Source organism: Linderina pennispora, assembly GCF_002104995.1.
Source record: "Linderina pennispora strain ATCC 12442 chromosome Unknown DL89scaffold_8, whole genome shotgun sequence".
NCBI classification, from domain to species: domain Eukaryota; kingdom Fungi; phylum Kickxellomycota; class Kickxellomycetes; order Kickxellales; family Kickxellaceae; genus Linderina; species Linderina pennispora.
The window spans coordinates 523,941-537,065 of record NW_024468256.1 but is presented as its reverse complement, the minus strand read 5'-3'; the positions used below and the strand labels follow the sequence as shown (position 1 = coordinate 537,065).

Genomic DNA, 13,125 nt, shown 5'->3' with positions numbered 1-13,125 from the left:
GGAGCCAGACGTCCGATCCCAGTGGCACCATGCTGGGCGGAGCGGATCGAGGCATCGCCGTACCAGGCATCAGGCACCGCTAACAGCAAGGAGGCAGCGCTCCTACAAAAACTATCAGACGAGGCCGGGCGTTTGTCCACGGAGCGCAGCGCGACCTGGCTAGAGCAGAGCAAGCACCTGAAGGTCATCGAGAAGCACCTGGTGGATCTGGAAAAAATCGAGGGTATCAGCGAGGCGACGCTCGGGTTTGTGCGCTCGGTGTTGGTCCCGCTGGCCGTCGAGTGCTTCTTTCTGCCATCCGACGTGACGGTGCGGCGCCAGGCAATCCCACTGATCAAGGCGCTGAGCTCTATGGACCCGTCGGCGGTCAATGGCAGCCTGCGGCAGCACCTGCTGGCGTTCATTACCAAAGCGAGTAGTGATGCAGACGCTGTTAGTACAGCCATAGTGGACGAGTACGCGAAGCACGGGGCGGGCCACCAGGCACAGGCGCTGCAGACGCTGGTGGGCATTTCGGTCGGGCTGCCGGTGGTCAGGAGAATGGCCGATGCGGTGCTGAGCCACATTGCGAGGTCGTTGGAGAAGATCGTGCCGCAACTGCATGAGCCAAGCCCGGATCTGGGCTCGGCAGAGGTGGTAGCCATGCGCGAGGACTGCACACATGTAATCCGACTGGCATTCCTGGTCATCTCCAAGTTCCTGCAGCGCGAGGACGGCAGCAGGCAAGGGGCCTGCAATCTGCAGGACGAGGTCTTGGCCGCCCTGGCGCCGCCAGCATCACCAGACAGCGTTCGTGCGGTTCTGGCGCAGCTATACCTGCTGTGCTGGAGCGTGGTTGGGTGCGAGGGCGCCATGCTCGAAGCGCGCGAAGTAGCAGCGATGGTGCTTGTAGCGCTGATTGGCGGCTCGGGTATGTCTGTGCGCGACCGAGCCATGGCTCTGGCGCAGCGCACACTGGACATGGAGGTCAGCGCGACGGCTCATGTGGCAGACCAGCCCACGTCGTATCTGCCCGAGATCGACAACTCGCCCCAGCGCGCGCGGTGCCTGGACGACGCAGTGTCGATGGTATGCGTGGCACGTGCGATTGTGTCGTTTGCACCATACGAGACAACGCTGCTGCCGCTGGACATCGCACCATCGGCCAAGTACTCTGACGTGGTCAACACTGTCCACGAGGCTGTCTTCACACATATCGCGTCCGTGTGTGGGCGCTCGCAGCTGGCGCCAGGAGTCAAGGTGGTCGTGTTTGAGTCGATGGCGGTGTGGCTGCAGGAGACGGCCAAGCTGCTGATGTGCTGTGTCGACGAATACGACTCGGGCTGCGCCGATGTCGAGTCGCGGAACCGCCATACTGTGGCATTTGCGCTGGGGCAGCGCGTGCTGGTGCTGCAGCGCGAGCGCATCATGGGGTATCTGTGGAGCTACTGGGACGATCCGCTGGACGCGGTGCAGGCCAAGGTCCGGGTGATCTTCGAGGCATTCTTGGACATTGGCTCGGCGATGAGCAAGGCGGTGGCCAAGATCGGCACTCTGCCGGGTGGGACAGCTGGCCCGGCCGAGCCCAGCAGCGACGCGTTCCTCAACGACGTGCTGGATCTGGTGCTGACCATGGACTGGAGTCGCAAGGTCAAGTACTCGCTGCTGGCCACACTGTGCTCACGCGTCGACATCCTGCAGCTGTTCCGCCGCCAGCCCGATCTCCTGGAGCAGTGCTTTGTGACGCTTGCGCAGGTCATGATGGCGCCGCGCGTGGCGGCTCTGTTTGCAGCCATTCTGGTTCGCTGCGAGGCCGACGTGCGCAACATGCGCAAGGGCTCGCCCAGCGACGGGCTCAGCGACGACCAGCGGGAGGCGGCTGCACATCACCTCGAGGGCCAGTACATGCGGCTGTGGGTCACGCCTGTGATCAGTGCCCTTTGCAAGCATGACGACAACATCCGCCGCATGCTGGCCAAGCACGTCTGCCCGAATCTGTTCCGCACGTTCCCGCACATTGTCACCGAGATCCTGAAATCGCTGACCAGGCACCTGCCCTACCAGCAGCCGCTGCCATCATCATCGATGGGCCGCAAGCGCTCGCTGTCGATCTCGGAACAAGTGCTGGAGGCCAGCCGCCAGCATGCACTGATCATTGTGCTGAAAGTGGCAAGGTCGCTGGATCTGATTACCATCGGACAGCTGGCCCGCGTCGACTCGGAGCAGGAGCAGCAGCCAACTGGCGAAGTCAAGCTCGCTGAGGGCACCAGAGCACCGCTGATGGCGATGCTCAACCAGGCGGTCTACCACCCCGACTGGTCGGTGCGTGCCGATATGCTTGGGCTGCTGTGCGAGGCCCGCCGTCTGTCGACGCCGCTGTCCAATGTCGAGTTCGATCTGCTGTTCAAGCTTTTGCGCGTGTCCTCCAATGCCACGTCGGCAGATTTCCGCCAGCAGCAGTACAGCGCCTTGACTATGCTGGCCACACGCCTGGTCAGCATAGCCACACATGCTCACCGGATCGTCACGACGGGCAGGCCGCCAGTGCCGTCGCAGAAGGTGCGGCACCGCGAGAAGGCCAAGCGTGAAGCTGCTGTGGCAGATGGGCTGGCTCAGGGCAAGACCGAGGAGCAGGTGCTGCGCGAGCTGGGCATTCTGTCGCAGGACGAGATGGTTGCGCAGGCCCGTGCCACGCTGGAGGGTGTCGAGCGGGCTGTTAACCAGTGGGTGGATCTGGCCGTGCGCGGATGCCTGTATCCGGGAGCTGGCTTTGCCAAGGTTGCAATGGGGCTCAAGTGGCTGGACATTCTGACGCGTTTCTTCACTCCGGGGCGCCCTGCCCAGGCACCCGATGACTCGATGGTGCCGTTCATCAGTCCAGGGGCTGTCGTCGCCGGACTTTGAGCAGCTCATGTCCCCAGCTGACCATCGCCAATGCTGGCTCAAATGTCACCGCGAACGAGGTTATTCCGGTGCTCACACACGTTCTCCTCGACGACCCATTTGATACCAACCGATCCAGCGCCTTTGCGCTGCTGACTGAGTGGCCCCTGGTGGCCGCTGGCAGTGCCAGTGCCGAAAAGGCAGCCAAGAGCTGGGCTGACAGCCTGCTCCGGCGCGCGTTGCGCTTGGTCAACAACACCAGAGCCGGCGAGAGCGAGAGCGGTGCGCTGATCATCCGCTGGCTGTTCCGCAAGTTTGTCATTCTGCAGGGAATCCCTCTCAGCTTTGCTGACGCGCAGCCCGATCTGGCGCCCATCAACAGGCTGCTGCCGCACGATCTGGCTTTTGCCACCTGGCCTGCTGGCGATGATCCGCAGGTGCCAGGACGCCGCGGCAAAGAACCTGCTTGATGCAGCGCAGAACTACCCGCTGCACGGCCTCCTTACCGCCGCACACTATGTCGCCGAGGAGGTCGATTTCGAGTCGCGGGCTGTCCAGCAGAACGCGCATCTGTGGAAGCAGTGGCTCGCGGATCTGTCTGGCTCAGCCATCGAGATCAGCAACATCGTGCTTGGCGTTCTGACCAGCGCGTCACCCGAAGGCAACATCCCATCGTCGTTTAGAGAGATGGAGACAAAGATCGACGAGATCATCAAGTCGTCGACGGCCATTGTGGATGCCGACGCCCAAGTCCGATATTGGTGGTGATGATGACGACGACGAGGGATGACGACGAGTATAATGGCGATGTGTCAGGCCTCGAGGGTCCTGGTGGGACCACGGCAGCAGGTGATTCTCTCGTACTGCTGGCGAGCAATCAAGGAGGTGGCCGGTCTGCTTGCCGTTGTGGCCACCAGCCCGCCAGGCACTGACCTGGTCCACGACCGAGTCGAGCCGCTGCTGGACGAGTCGAAGGTGGGCGAAATCGGCGACCTCCTGCGCACACTGCTGACGTCGATCCGCCACCGCGGCGCTTTCTCCGGCAGTCCACCCGGCGTTCACAGCGGTGTGCCGGCGGCTCTACCACTCGTCCAACGCCGAGCTGAGCCGCAGAGTCGCGCAGTGGCTCGAGCAGTGTCTGGACATCGTCACGATCTGCCAGGTCTCGGTCACGCGGCGCAGCGCGGGCTGGCCGCTCTGCCTGCTGGCGATTCTGACGTGTGATAAAAACGCAACGCAGGCACTGCTGCCGCGCGCTATGGACCGTATTTTTGCGCTGGCCACCGACCTCCACGTCGATCCCGAACCTGTAAACACTGCAGTCAATGTGGACTCGGCGGGTGACGGCACAGTGGACCTACCGCAGGTGCATGCTATCAACATGCTGCGCGTGCTGCTTGACGACAAGACGCTTGCGTCCGACATTGTGCCATACATAGAGCATGCGTATGTTCCTCTCGCTGACTGGGCTGCGCTCACGCCACTGGGCCATCCGCAACGTGTGCGGGCTGCTGTACGCGGCCCTGACGCGTCGCGTTTTCGGCGCCAACAAGGCGCGCGAGGAGACCATCTACGACGGCATCACCGGCCGCGAGCTGTTCACACGCTTCCCAGGCCTGCATCCGTTCCTGACTAATCAGCTTGAAGGACGCAGTCGACCAGATGGCCGAGGCCGACATCGTCGAGCACTCAGCCGAAATGCTGCAGGAGGCTGTTGGCGATGCTGAGTTGCCCGATTACGACCCCGTTGGTGCGGTGATGCGTAGCGGCGCCCGCCTAATCCACCCAGCGCTCTATCCGTGCCTGATCCTGCTTGCCCGCCTGCAGCCGTCACCCAAGGAGCTCGAGAAGCCCGATGATAACACTCCTGAGCCCTTCACTGTCGCTGCTGCCAGCGTACCCCTGAACGTTCCTGCTGCTACCGGCCACCAGCGCCAGCCGAGCCAGGCCGAGATTGCCGCATCAGTTGGTGTGCTTGCTACGTCGCCACACTCGGAGTCCGCCTCCGCTGCGGTTGCGCCGCCGATGAACCTGGACCAAGAACCGATGACCAAGGTCAATGAGCGCAACTCGACTGTGCACGTGACCTCGGCCTCCACCATGCTCACCATGTACTCGTTCACCGAGCTTGTCGAGATGTGCGTCGACAGCCCCGTCTTCAAGACTCGCGAAATGGCTGCCCGCGCCTTTGCTCCACTGATCCCCGGCGACAAGGCTGTATCTGTGGTTCTGGCGCTGCTTAAGAGCATCCGTCAGAACGGCAATGCCATCCTGACCAACAGCTGCCACGGCGTACTGTGTCAGGTCCAGGAGCTGCTGCGCGTGCATTGGCGCCAGGGCAACTCCACCGATTCCATGCGTCGCGCCTTTGTCATGCAGGTCTTCCCGGCACTGACTTCGCTGTGGCCACAGCTGATACAGGGTGCCGATGATGGCTGCTACGCCCAGTCAGCCGATGACGTGTCGGACATGGTGCGCTTCAAGTATCTGTGCATTATCAACGAGTATGTGGCACGTGGCGAGGACTGGCTGCTGGCTGGCGTCGACGATTTGTCACTGATCAAGACTACAAAGCTTGTTTTGTCGCGGTTCCGCATCTCCATCCTATACGGCTTCCTGCACCCGCTGTTCTCTAATCCCGACACACTGGTGGCCATCGGTGGCGCCCAGATCCCCGGCGCCTTTGGTACGCTCCAGGAGCTGACCAGCCTGCTGCTGGCCTGCATCGACGACACAACCGCTGCAGTTCTGCAGGACGACGGTACCGTGCAGCTCGAGGTGGACACTTCCCCATATGCTGCTGAGGGTCGCCAGGTGTCGTATAACCCGTGGGTTGTGTTTGAAAACATCCTCACCAACAACGAGTTCTACGAGGCCAAGATTGTGCTGCTGGACTGGCTGATTGCCCACATTAGCACCGGCCAGATCGAGATATTTGAGCGCATCGGCATCCTCAATCTCCTCAGCTTCCTTGTCATTGACGCCATGTCGCCCCAGCGCGCGAGCGAGCTCCCTGGCACCATACAGCCGGCGCTCGACCCACTGGTGCGCTCCAAATCCATCCTGCTGCTGGCCGTTCTGTGCACTCGCCTGGACATTGACGCCCGCGAATTCCCCATTGGCGATTGATCGGCCACTGGGACGACATCTCCAACCAGCTCAATGCCCGCTTCTGCCCGCTCTCCGTTGCCACCTCGTTCGTGCAGTACCAGGGTGCTCTCCTCCATCTGCTCCAACAGTGTGCAGCAGTCCAGGTGACTACGCCCTGGAGGTCGTCCACAAGCGGTCGATTGAATGGGCCGCGTACCTGCTCAAGTGGACTGACCCGGAGCGCGCAGTGCCGTACCGCGAGGCTGTCAGCAGAGCTGTGATCCGGTACAGCATGATCAAGCGCTTCTATACGGGACCGGACGGCGAAGTCGACATTCCTTTTAATCCGACCAGCGAGGAAATCCTGCGCATGTGCTTCTGGAGGCTCCTGCAGGACGATGACGAGGACATCCGCGAGTTCATGGCCAAGCACATTTCCAGGCGTCTGGGCAAGGAATTGGCCTGTGATCAAGCGTGTGAGCAGATTATCGACAGGTTCACTCCTCTCGGGAACCAGTATCCGCACATGCTGGTCAGTCACTGCTTCGAGCACCTGCTGAGATCGAGCAGCGGCAAGGTGGTTGTGCAGACGGCTGTGAGCCCGAACCGCCGTCTGTTTGAGCATGAGAACCCAAACATCTACATTGACGAGTTCCGCAACTTGCAGCTCGCATACCGCGCCCTGATCAACCTGGCGGCCATGTTTGAGGACTCGCCCACCGCCTGCAAAGAATTCATGGACCGCGGAATGTTGTGCGAGGAAGCTCTGTCGCTGGCTCATGCAGCACTGCTGGATGCCAAGCATCAGATTAGCGATAACGGTGTCGAAATTTCAGGCACCCTTGGTGCAACATCGTTGCCAGTGCTGTTCTCGCACATCCAGTCGTGGATCCTTGGTGCACGAGTCGCCGTGTTCGCTGCTTCGCGAATGACAGGCCATGGCGGTGCAGAGAGCCTGCACAAGATCGTGTCATGTATCGAAGGCATTTTGGCGTCGGCTGAAATCCAGCCGCTGCATCCGTGGGTCCTGCGGTCTCTGTATGGTCTGCGCGATATGGCCCACTATGCGGTTGAGGACCGCAGAGCCAGTTTCCAAGGACATGGCCATGGCAGATCTGTATCTGCTCACCTGCGTCGAGTAGCGGTTTTACTTTACATATCATTTTTTTTACTTAGAATTGACGTCGCTGCCTGCTATAGTGATTGCTGTATACCAGCCGGCTTGACCGCGAATGAATCGGCGAGGGTGACGCTGGCGGAACAAATGGATGTGGGAATCCCCGAGACGCATACATGTTCGGCGGAGGTGATGCAGGCTGCGGCGAGACAAGTCGGCTACTGTGTTGTCGCCGTGGTGCTGGGGCTGAGTAATGTATGTAGGTGTGATTCCGTGCACGCGCTGCCCCAGGCGCAGCAGGCATAGCGCCGTACGTGTGCACCGACTGCCGACTGATATTGCCATTCCTCGCTGGTGACGTCACATATGCACCTGAGAATTGGCCTGGTCTCGCAGCACTCGCTCAACTTCGTGTCTAGCCTCCTCCAGCAAATTGTTCTGCCGAGCTATCTTGTTGCGAAGCGTGCTGATTGCTGCCTGCTGGTTGTCTGCTTGAAACTACAATGTGAGTAAAGATACGGCTTAGACGCTGAATGGACCACGTTCCGGAACAAGCAACAGAGTTTTCTGGTCCGCTTGTGCTTTTACCTGAATGCAGCATCTCAGTCGCTCCAGTTCACTGAGCACCACCTTTGGGTCAAAGAAACTGCCTACTTCGGCCGGCAATTCGTCGCTGTTTATACATCGCATTGCACACACTGTTGAACATACTAGACATGTAGTCTGTGCTCCTGGACTTCGCCGCAATGCCTGGCCACGACCAAGACAGAGCGAGCAGAGCAAATGTGTACACTCAAGTATGTAGAACAGCCTATTGTTGCCAGATCTCTGCACGACTGCCTGATACGAATGCCATGCAGTTGTTACAATGCAGCCAAACTGGAAACGCCATGTCTGAAGATGCCATTTAAAAAAAAAAAAAAAAAAAAAAAAAGTCGCAAGTCAGATGAATTGAAAGAAACAAAGACTGCTCTTCAACCGGGGAATTGCCCATCGCTTTGGAACGAGCAAGCCTCCCATTAGGACCCAGCATGCTAGCATACACGGAATGTGTAGCTGTGCAATACCTGAAGCTTTACAGCCGGAAGAGCTGGCCGAAATCCTCACTGCCAGTGAATGACCGATGGTCAGGGACCACAAACGGCATGCTATCTGGATCAAGCTCTGGGAAGTTCTCCCTGATCGCGGCCATCAAAAGCCCAAACAGCAGATCGTTTCCATTGGCATTAAGGTGTACCCCATCCCACGAGTATGTGTCATACCCACCATACTCAAGTTTGTCCGTTGCTACGCAACCTTACTTCGCTGACCTTGTCCTCAATAGCCGTCCACAGATCAATGCATGGGACCGAAAACCTTTCGCCCACAGCCTTGACCGCGTCAGCATATTTCTTGGTATTGTCATTACGCCGATCAAGCCCATCGATCCCATCGTTGGCCAGCCGCTCCTTCCACAGCTTTTCGCCTACTGGCGGTGGTGTGATCAGGATAATGCGCGTATCGGGCGAATAGAACTGTGAGGTAGGCGAGGTCAGCGACCGCACAAAGTACTCGATATTCGCCTGGAACTCGTCCAATGGGACATGTTGCTTGAGTGGGGAAAGCTGGGCGTCATTGGCACCCAGCAGGATTGTGAATAGGCGGAGCTTAGACCTGCGTGTGCTGCACGTTGAATCTGCCACAGAAGGCATGTCTGGCTCGGCTTCCTGAGGCTCGTTGGCCGGTGTCTTGGGGGCATCCTGCGGTTTGTTGGGATCGTTGATTGCTGGGTTTACTGGCAGGAGCTGGTCAAACAAGACCCGCACCCACTTGCTATTGAATCCGCTGAATCCGCGGTTCACCACATCAAGTCGCCGCAGGTATGCCTGCGACAGTTGTGCGACCCAGCCATGCTTTGTGACGTCCCAGCCGTGCTGCGTCAAGCTGTCCCCGAAACAGACAATTGTGTCGTAGAGCTGCCCGGAATATCTCGACATTGGTAAAGTGCAGAAAGGAAATAATCAGAAACAGAGCCATGGAATGCAGAAAAAGAAAACGTGTTTGTTGGACATTTCTAGGCGCAGTCTGGACTAGGGCAGGTTACAGTCCACAGAAGCAGTAATTACATTTGCTGATCTCGGGTATCCGCACCTAGAGCACACGCTAGAGTTGCCGATTGGGGAATCTCTGAGGATAAGTCGATGCTGTCTTCGACTACTTTTTCCATAGAGCCTTCATCTGGAGAACAAACGAGGTGGCCGACAATGGCACATGGGGAGAACATGGCCAGGCCGCCTTGTGGCATGGAGGACAAGTAGAAAAAGCTCATGCATAAATTGCTATTCTGTGGCTCTTGCCACGGCTGCCAGCCATTCAGCTGATTTCAAGAGACTGGAATACCCACCCATCTTCGTTAGAATTTAAGGCGTCGGTTGTCCGCTGTCTGGCTTTCGGAACCTGCATTGTCGTTTTGGCCTCTGGGGCCAGCTGTCGACATTCCTTCCCAGTCACGCGTGGCGGAAGGTGTCCCCAGTCTAAATTGGGCGCATCAATGGGCGTGCATTCACGAAGGATGTGAGGCATCTGTCGCTCACGCTGAAAAAGGATGACAGCTGGAGCTGTGCATTACTGTCCTTACATTTCTTCTTTCTCCACCCCTGTACATTTCTATACTCTTCTTACATGTCGCTTACCATGGCCTGCTCATTTCAAAACCTGCCTGAAATCGTCATTGGCAACATCCTCGAGCATTCAACCGGACTCTCACGCAACAACAAGGGCTTTGCCAGTCGACAGCAGGCGTGCACAGCATCTGGGGCCATCGCATTCATATCAATTTGTCGCAGCTGGCGCAGTGTCGCACGCCCCATCATATTTCAGCTCGCATTCTACTCTGACGCCGATCGAGCACCCAAGGCTCTTCTAAACCCGCTTCGCATCAACATCTGCTCTGCAGTGTCTCTAGGCATGGAGGCCCTTGTCCATGCCGTTATTTTCGAGCTCAGCAGTACCACAGGGCCCAGCTATAGCTCTATCAGCTTTCTAAGCCACGACATCCTGTCAAATGCTTGTTTTCCTGCGACAATGGCGCTGACACTTGTTTATGCACCAGGACGGAGAACAAAACTGAGGGGTATCTACTCCACACAGTGCATTCGGCGCCTCGCATTCCTATTTCCTCATTTGGCCACAACCACCATTATAAAGGACGACCATAGCGGGTCATTCTCGGCTACTAGCAGCACCCATACAGACAGATTCGCAAATATACAATCGGCGGAAGATGGCCCGCTCCGCATGCTCTTTGACTCGGGTCCTGTGTCGCAGCTTACACGGCTGGAGTGGACAACACTGCCAAAAACAAATGCCTCGACACTGCTCTCACTCCTATACCACAGCAGATTGACCTTGGAGAGCTTTGTTCTGCATGACTCGAACCCTCAGACCTGGCTGCTTGCTGTGCAAGACGAGAGCGGCCGGTGTGTTGTGTATCCGCGCCTCACAAACATAGTTGTGGACGGACAGATTTCGTGGTTCCAGACTCCGCGCCTGGCGCCAGACGGTGTGCCTTTTCCCGCGCTGCGCTCCATTCGGTGTCTCAACTCATACCCGTATGCCAACGACATCATCTTCCGGGGCAATGCCGCACACTTGGCCCATGTCTCAATCGAGGTTGACCCAGGATCCCTGCAGCTGCTCAGAAACATCTCTGTGCTTACCAGCGGCCGTTTCCGAAGTGCAACCACACTGCGAATTTCGTCACGGATACACTGCTGCCCTGATGAACTAGCCCAAAGTATATATACCCTTGCGTTTTCAGCCGCGCCAAAGGCACGGAATATCCATCTGAATATCGCCTGTCCGGTCGAGATGAGTAGTGGCTGTGTAGCTTCGAGGATATCTGCGGTGGGGTTGACACATCTGCAAGTGCTGGCCCTGCCCCGAGTTGCCTTCGCCACTAGGGACATAGTCGTCCTCGCCTCATCATGTCCGTCGCTGATCAAACTTACAGCAGGGATCGCCAAGCACGATATGGATTACCCGACCATACCAGTAATGCCAGGGCGTATTTGTCTGGAAGAGCTACATGTATGCGGTGCGGTCGGATGGCCATCGTCCAGAATGAGTAGCTTTGCTAGCACGGTCAAGCAGCACATCCCCAGACTGAGATACGCATCTTTTGGCAAGCAAGGCTGTGGTTTCTGATATGTAATGTGAAATATAGACACTATTTGTTTAACGGTGAACGCCTTACAGTCTTCGAAACGGCTACCTGGTGCCAAGACAGGGTGGGCAATTCAAAATGATATATTGTGAATGGCCAGCGAAATATAGCACTCAATTTGCTCGACACAATGCCGCTGACAGCGCTCGGAGCAGGTCGCGTGTTGGATCAGCCTCCTCATCGTCGGGATTCGCCGATACTGGGCGGGGTTTAGATGCCACGACCTGTGCTTTGGTTCGCCGCTGCGCCATCGAGAAGCTCAAGTTAGCTGACAGCCTGGCACATTGCTCGGCCGCCTCCTTATGCAGCTCCTTGTACCGGATGCATGTCGATATGGAACGCGTCTAGCTGCAATTCAATTTCTTTTGTCGCCCGGTCCATCTGCTCCTCAGCTGCCACAATTTCGCTCTTTATAACATCGGTAGAGGACTCCTCAACGTATTTTGCTGCTTCTGGTACCTGGTCCACTGCTGCCCAGTCTGTGGTCGTGCTGACTCGATTGATAGGCTCAATGACGGGCTGCTGTTTTGTGCTAGCAGATCTGGCTGTTGATGGCGAAAGCGAGCGGACTGACGAGGGTAGCCGATCGATTGCTTCCGCGTGTTCTGCACAGGCACGATTCCGCTCCTCGACCCACGAGTCATCCTCCGCCTTGAGCTTTGCAATCCGCGCCAGCAGCTCTTCTTTCGCTCTCTGATTGGAGATATTCTCTGGATGTGGCTGCAGCTCTACATCGCCTTGATCAGCCATATCATCTGTATTGACTGGTCTGTGGTACCACGACGTCACGATCTCACCCTTCTGAAACGCGGAATGCACTTCGTCGACTGCCTCCTTTAATGCGTTGCTCAGCAAATTTTGTGCAGGCTCCGGCAGATCCTCTAGCCACGGGGTCTTTGGTGCCAGGCGCATTGAGCACCAGGCAAGAAGCTGCCGCAGACGAATGGGCTCGGGAAGCTCAGGCGAGATATGCCGGTACAGGTCAGCTGAGTCAACCGAGTCGTGCGGAAGCGCCTTGAATCCACCACCAATCGAAGAAGCGCGCTTTCCGCGCATCGAAAATGTGGAACGGCGACGGCCCAGTGTTGATTTGCGGGCTGACTTGCGTCTGGACCGGCTGTCGTCGCCGTCGTCCCCCATCCCCGACGCACGATGGCGAGTATAGGAACTGCGACGCCGTCTGCTCACGCTTCCATTTTGTGCCGGTGTTGCATCAGTTGCTGGTGTGGAGGGCTCGAACAAGCGGTTGCGTGTGCGAGGAATCAGTGGTGTGGGCTGCGTTGGCTTGCGGACAGGCACGCTGACAATTTCGTCAACAAACAAGTCCTTTGTCCCTTCAGACGTTTGGCTACTCGCGCCCACTCTAGATGCAGAGGCAATCGCAGAGGTCAACCGCCGCTTGGCCTCTGGGAAATGCAGGCGGCCGGCGCTGTTCACATCAACTGGCCGCTTCATAGACAGCGCTAGTTTGCCTACGGGGACCCTCGAGCGTGGTGTTTGGCCAGCTGCTCTCACGACCCTGGGAGTCGCAGTAGGGGCGGCTCCGCGGACGAAATATAAATCCGTGGTCATTGCCCTGCTTCAAAAGCGATCGATTGCCTGGCGGCGGGAATGCGTCCTTTGTTTGAATCATTGCGGGCTGAAGGAGCTGTGAATTGAGCAAAATAAAACGCGCTGGTGTATACAGCAAAAGAGTGTAAAATAATTAAAATAATCTCGAAAAGAGTGCGAAAAAAGAGGCAGCGTCTGTAAAACGCGAAACCGCCCGGCTTTTCAGTATGGTGCTCGAGCGTGAAAAACCGTAAACAAAATCGGCATGGCCTAGATCTGTCTTGATTAGGCCGTGATCCAG

At 57.7% G+C, this 13,125-nt stretch overlaps 4 protein-coding genes across 4 annotated transcripts; 2 read left to right on the top strand and 2 right to left on the bottom strand.

Moving 5' to 3' along the window:
• Positions 1-1,797: 1,797 nt before the first annotated feature.
• On the top strand, positions 1,798-7,146 carry DL89DRAFT_268164 (uncharacterized protein). The gene is made up of 12 exons (XM_040887819.1): positions 1,798-2,841; positions 2,901-3,175; positions 3,300-3,626; positions 3,647-3,658; positions 3,687-3,918; positions 3,965-4,278; positions 4,304-4,459; positions 4,503-5,835; positions 5,860-5,937; positions 6,021-6,110; positions 6,134-6,990; positions 7,028-7,146. The coding sequence occupies exons 1-12, from the start codon at positions 1,807-1,809 to the stop codon at positions 7,092-7,094; spliced, it is 4,776 nt and encodes a 1,591-aa protein (XP_040742887.1). The 5' UTR covers positions 1,798-1,806; the 3' UTR covers positions 7,095-7,146.
• Positions 7,147-8,027: 881 nt separating this feature from the next.
• DL89DRAFT_268163 (SGNH hydrolase) lies at positions 8,028-9,090 on the bottom strand. The gene is made up of 3 exons (XM_040887818.1): positions 9,078-9,090; positions 8,371-9,037; positions 8,028-8,339 (listed from the first exon to the last, which is right to left on the bottom strand). The coding sequence occupies exons 1-3, from the start codon at positions 9,083-9,085 to the stop codon at positions 8,145-8,147; spliced, it is 870 nt and encodes a 289-aa protein (XP_040742886.1). The 5' UTR covers positions 9,086-9,090; the 3' UTR covers positions 8,028-8,144.
• Positions 9,091-9,690: 600 nt separating this feature from the next.
• DL89DRAFT_268162 (uncharacterized protein) lies at positions 9,691-11,306 on the top strand. Its single transcript, XM_040887817.1, has one exon. The coding sequence runs from the start codon at positions 9,743-9,745 to the stop codon at positions 11,252-11,254; it is 1,512 nt and encodes a 503-aa protein (XP_040742885.1). The 5' UTR covers positions 9,691-9,742; the 3' UTR covers positions 11,255-11,306.
• A 108-nt stretch (positions 11,307-11,414) lies between these two features.
• On the bottom strand, positions 11,415-13,107 carry DL89DRAFT_172145 (uncharacterized protein). The gene has a single exon (XM_040883806.1). It carries the CDS (start codon positions 12,843-12,845, stop codon positions 11,574-11,576), a length of 1,272 nt encoding a protein of 423 aa, XP_040742884.1. The 5' UTR covers positions 12,846-13,107; the 3' UTR covers positions 11,415-11,573.
• Positions 13,108-13,125: the final 18 nt, after the last annotated feature.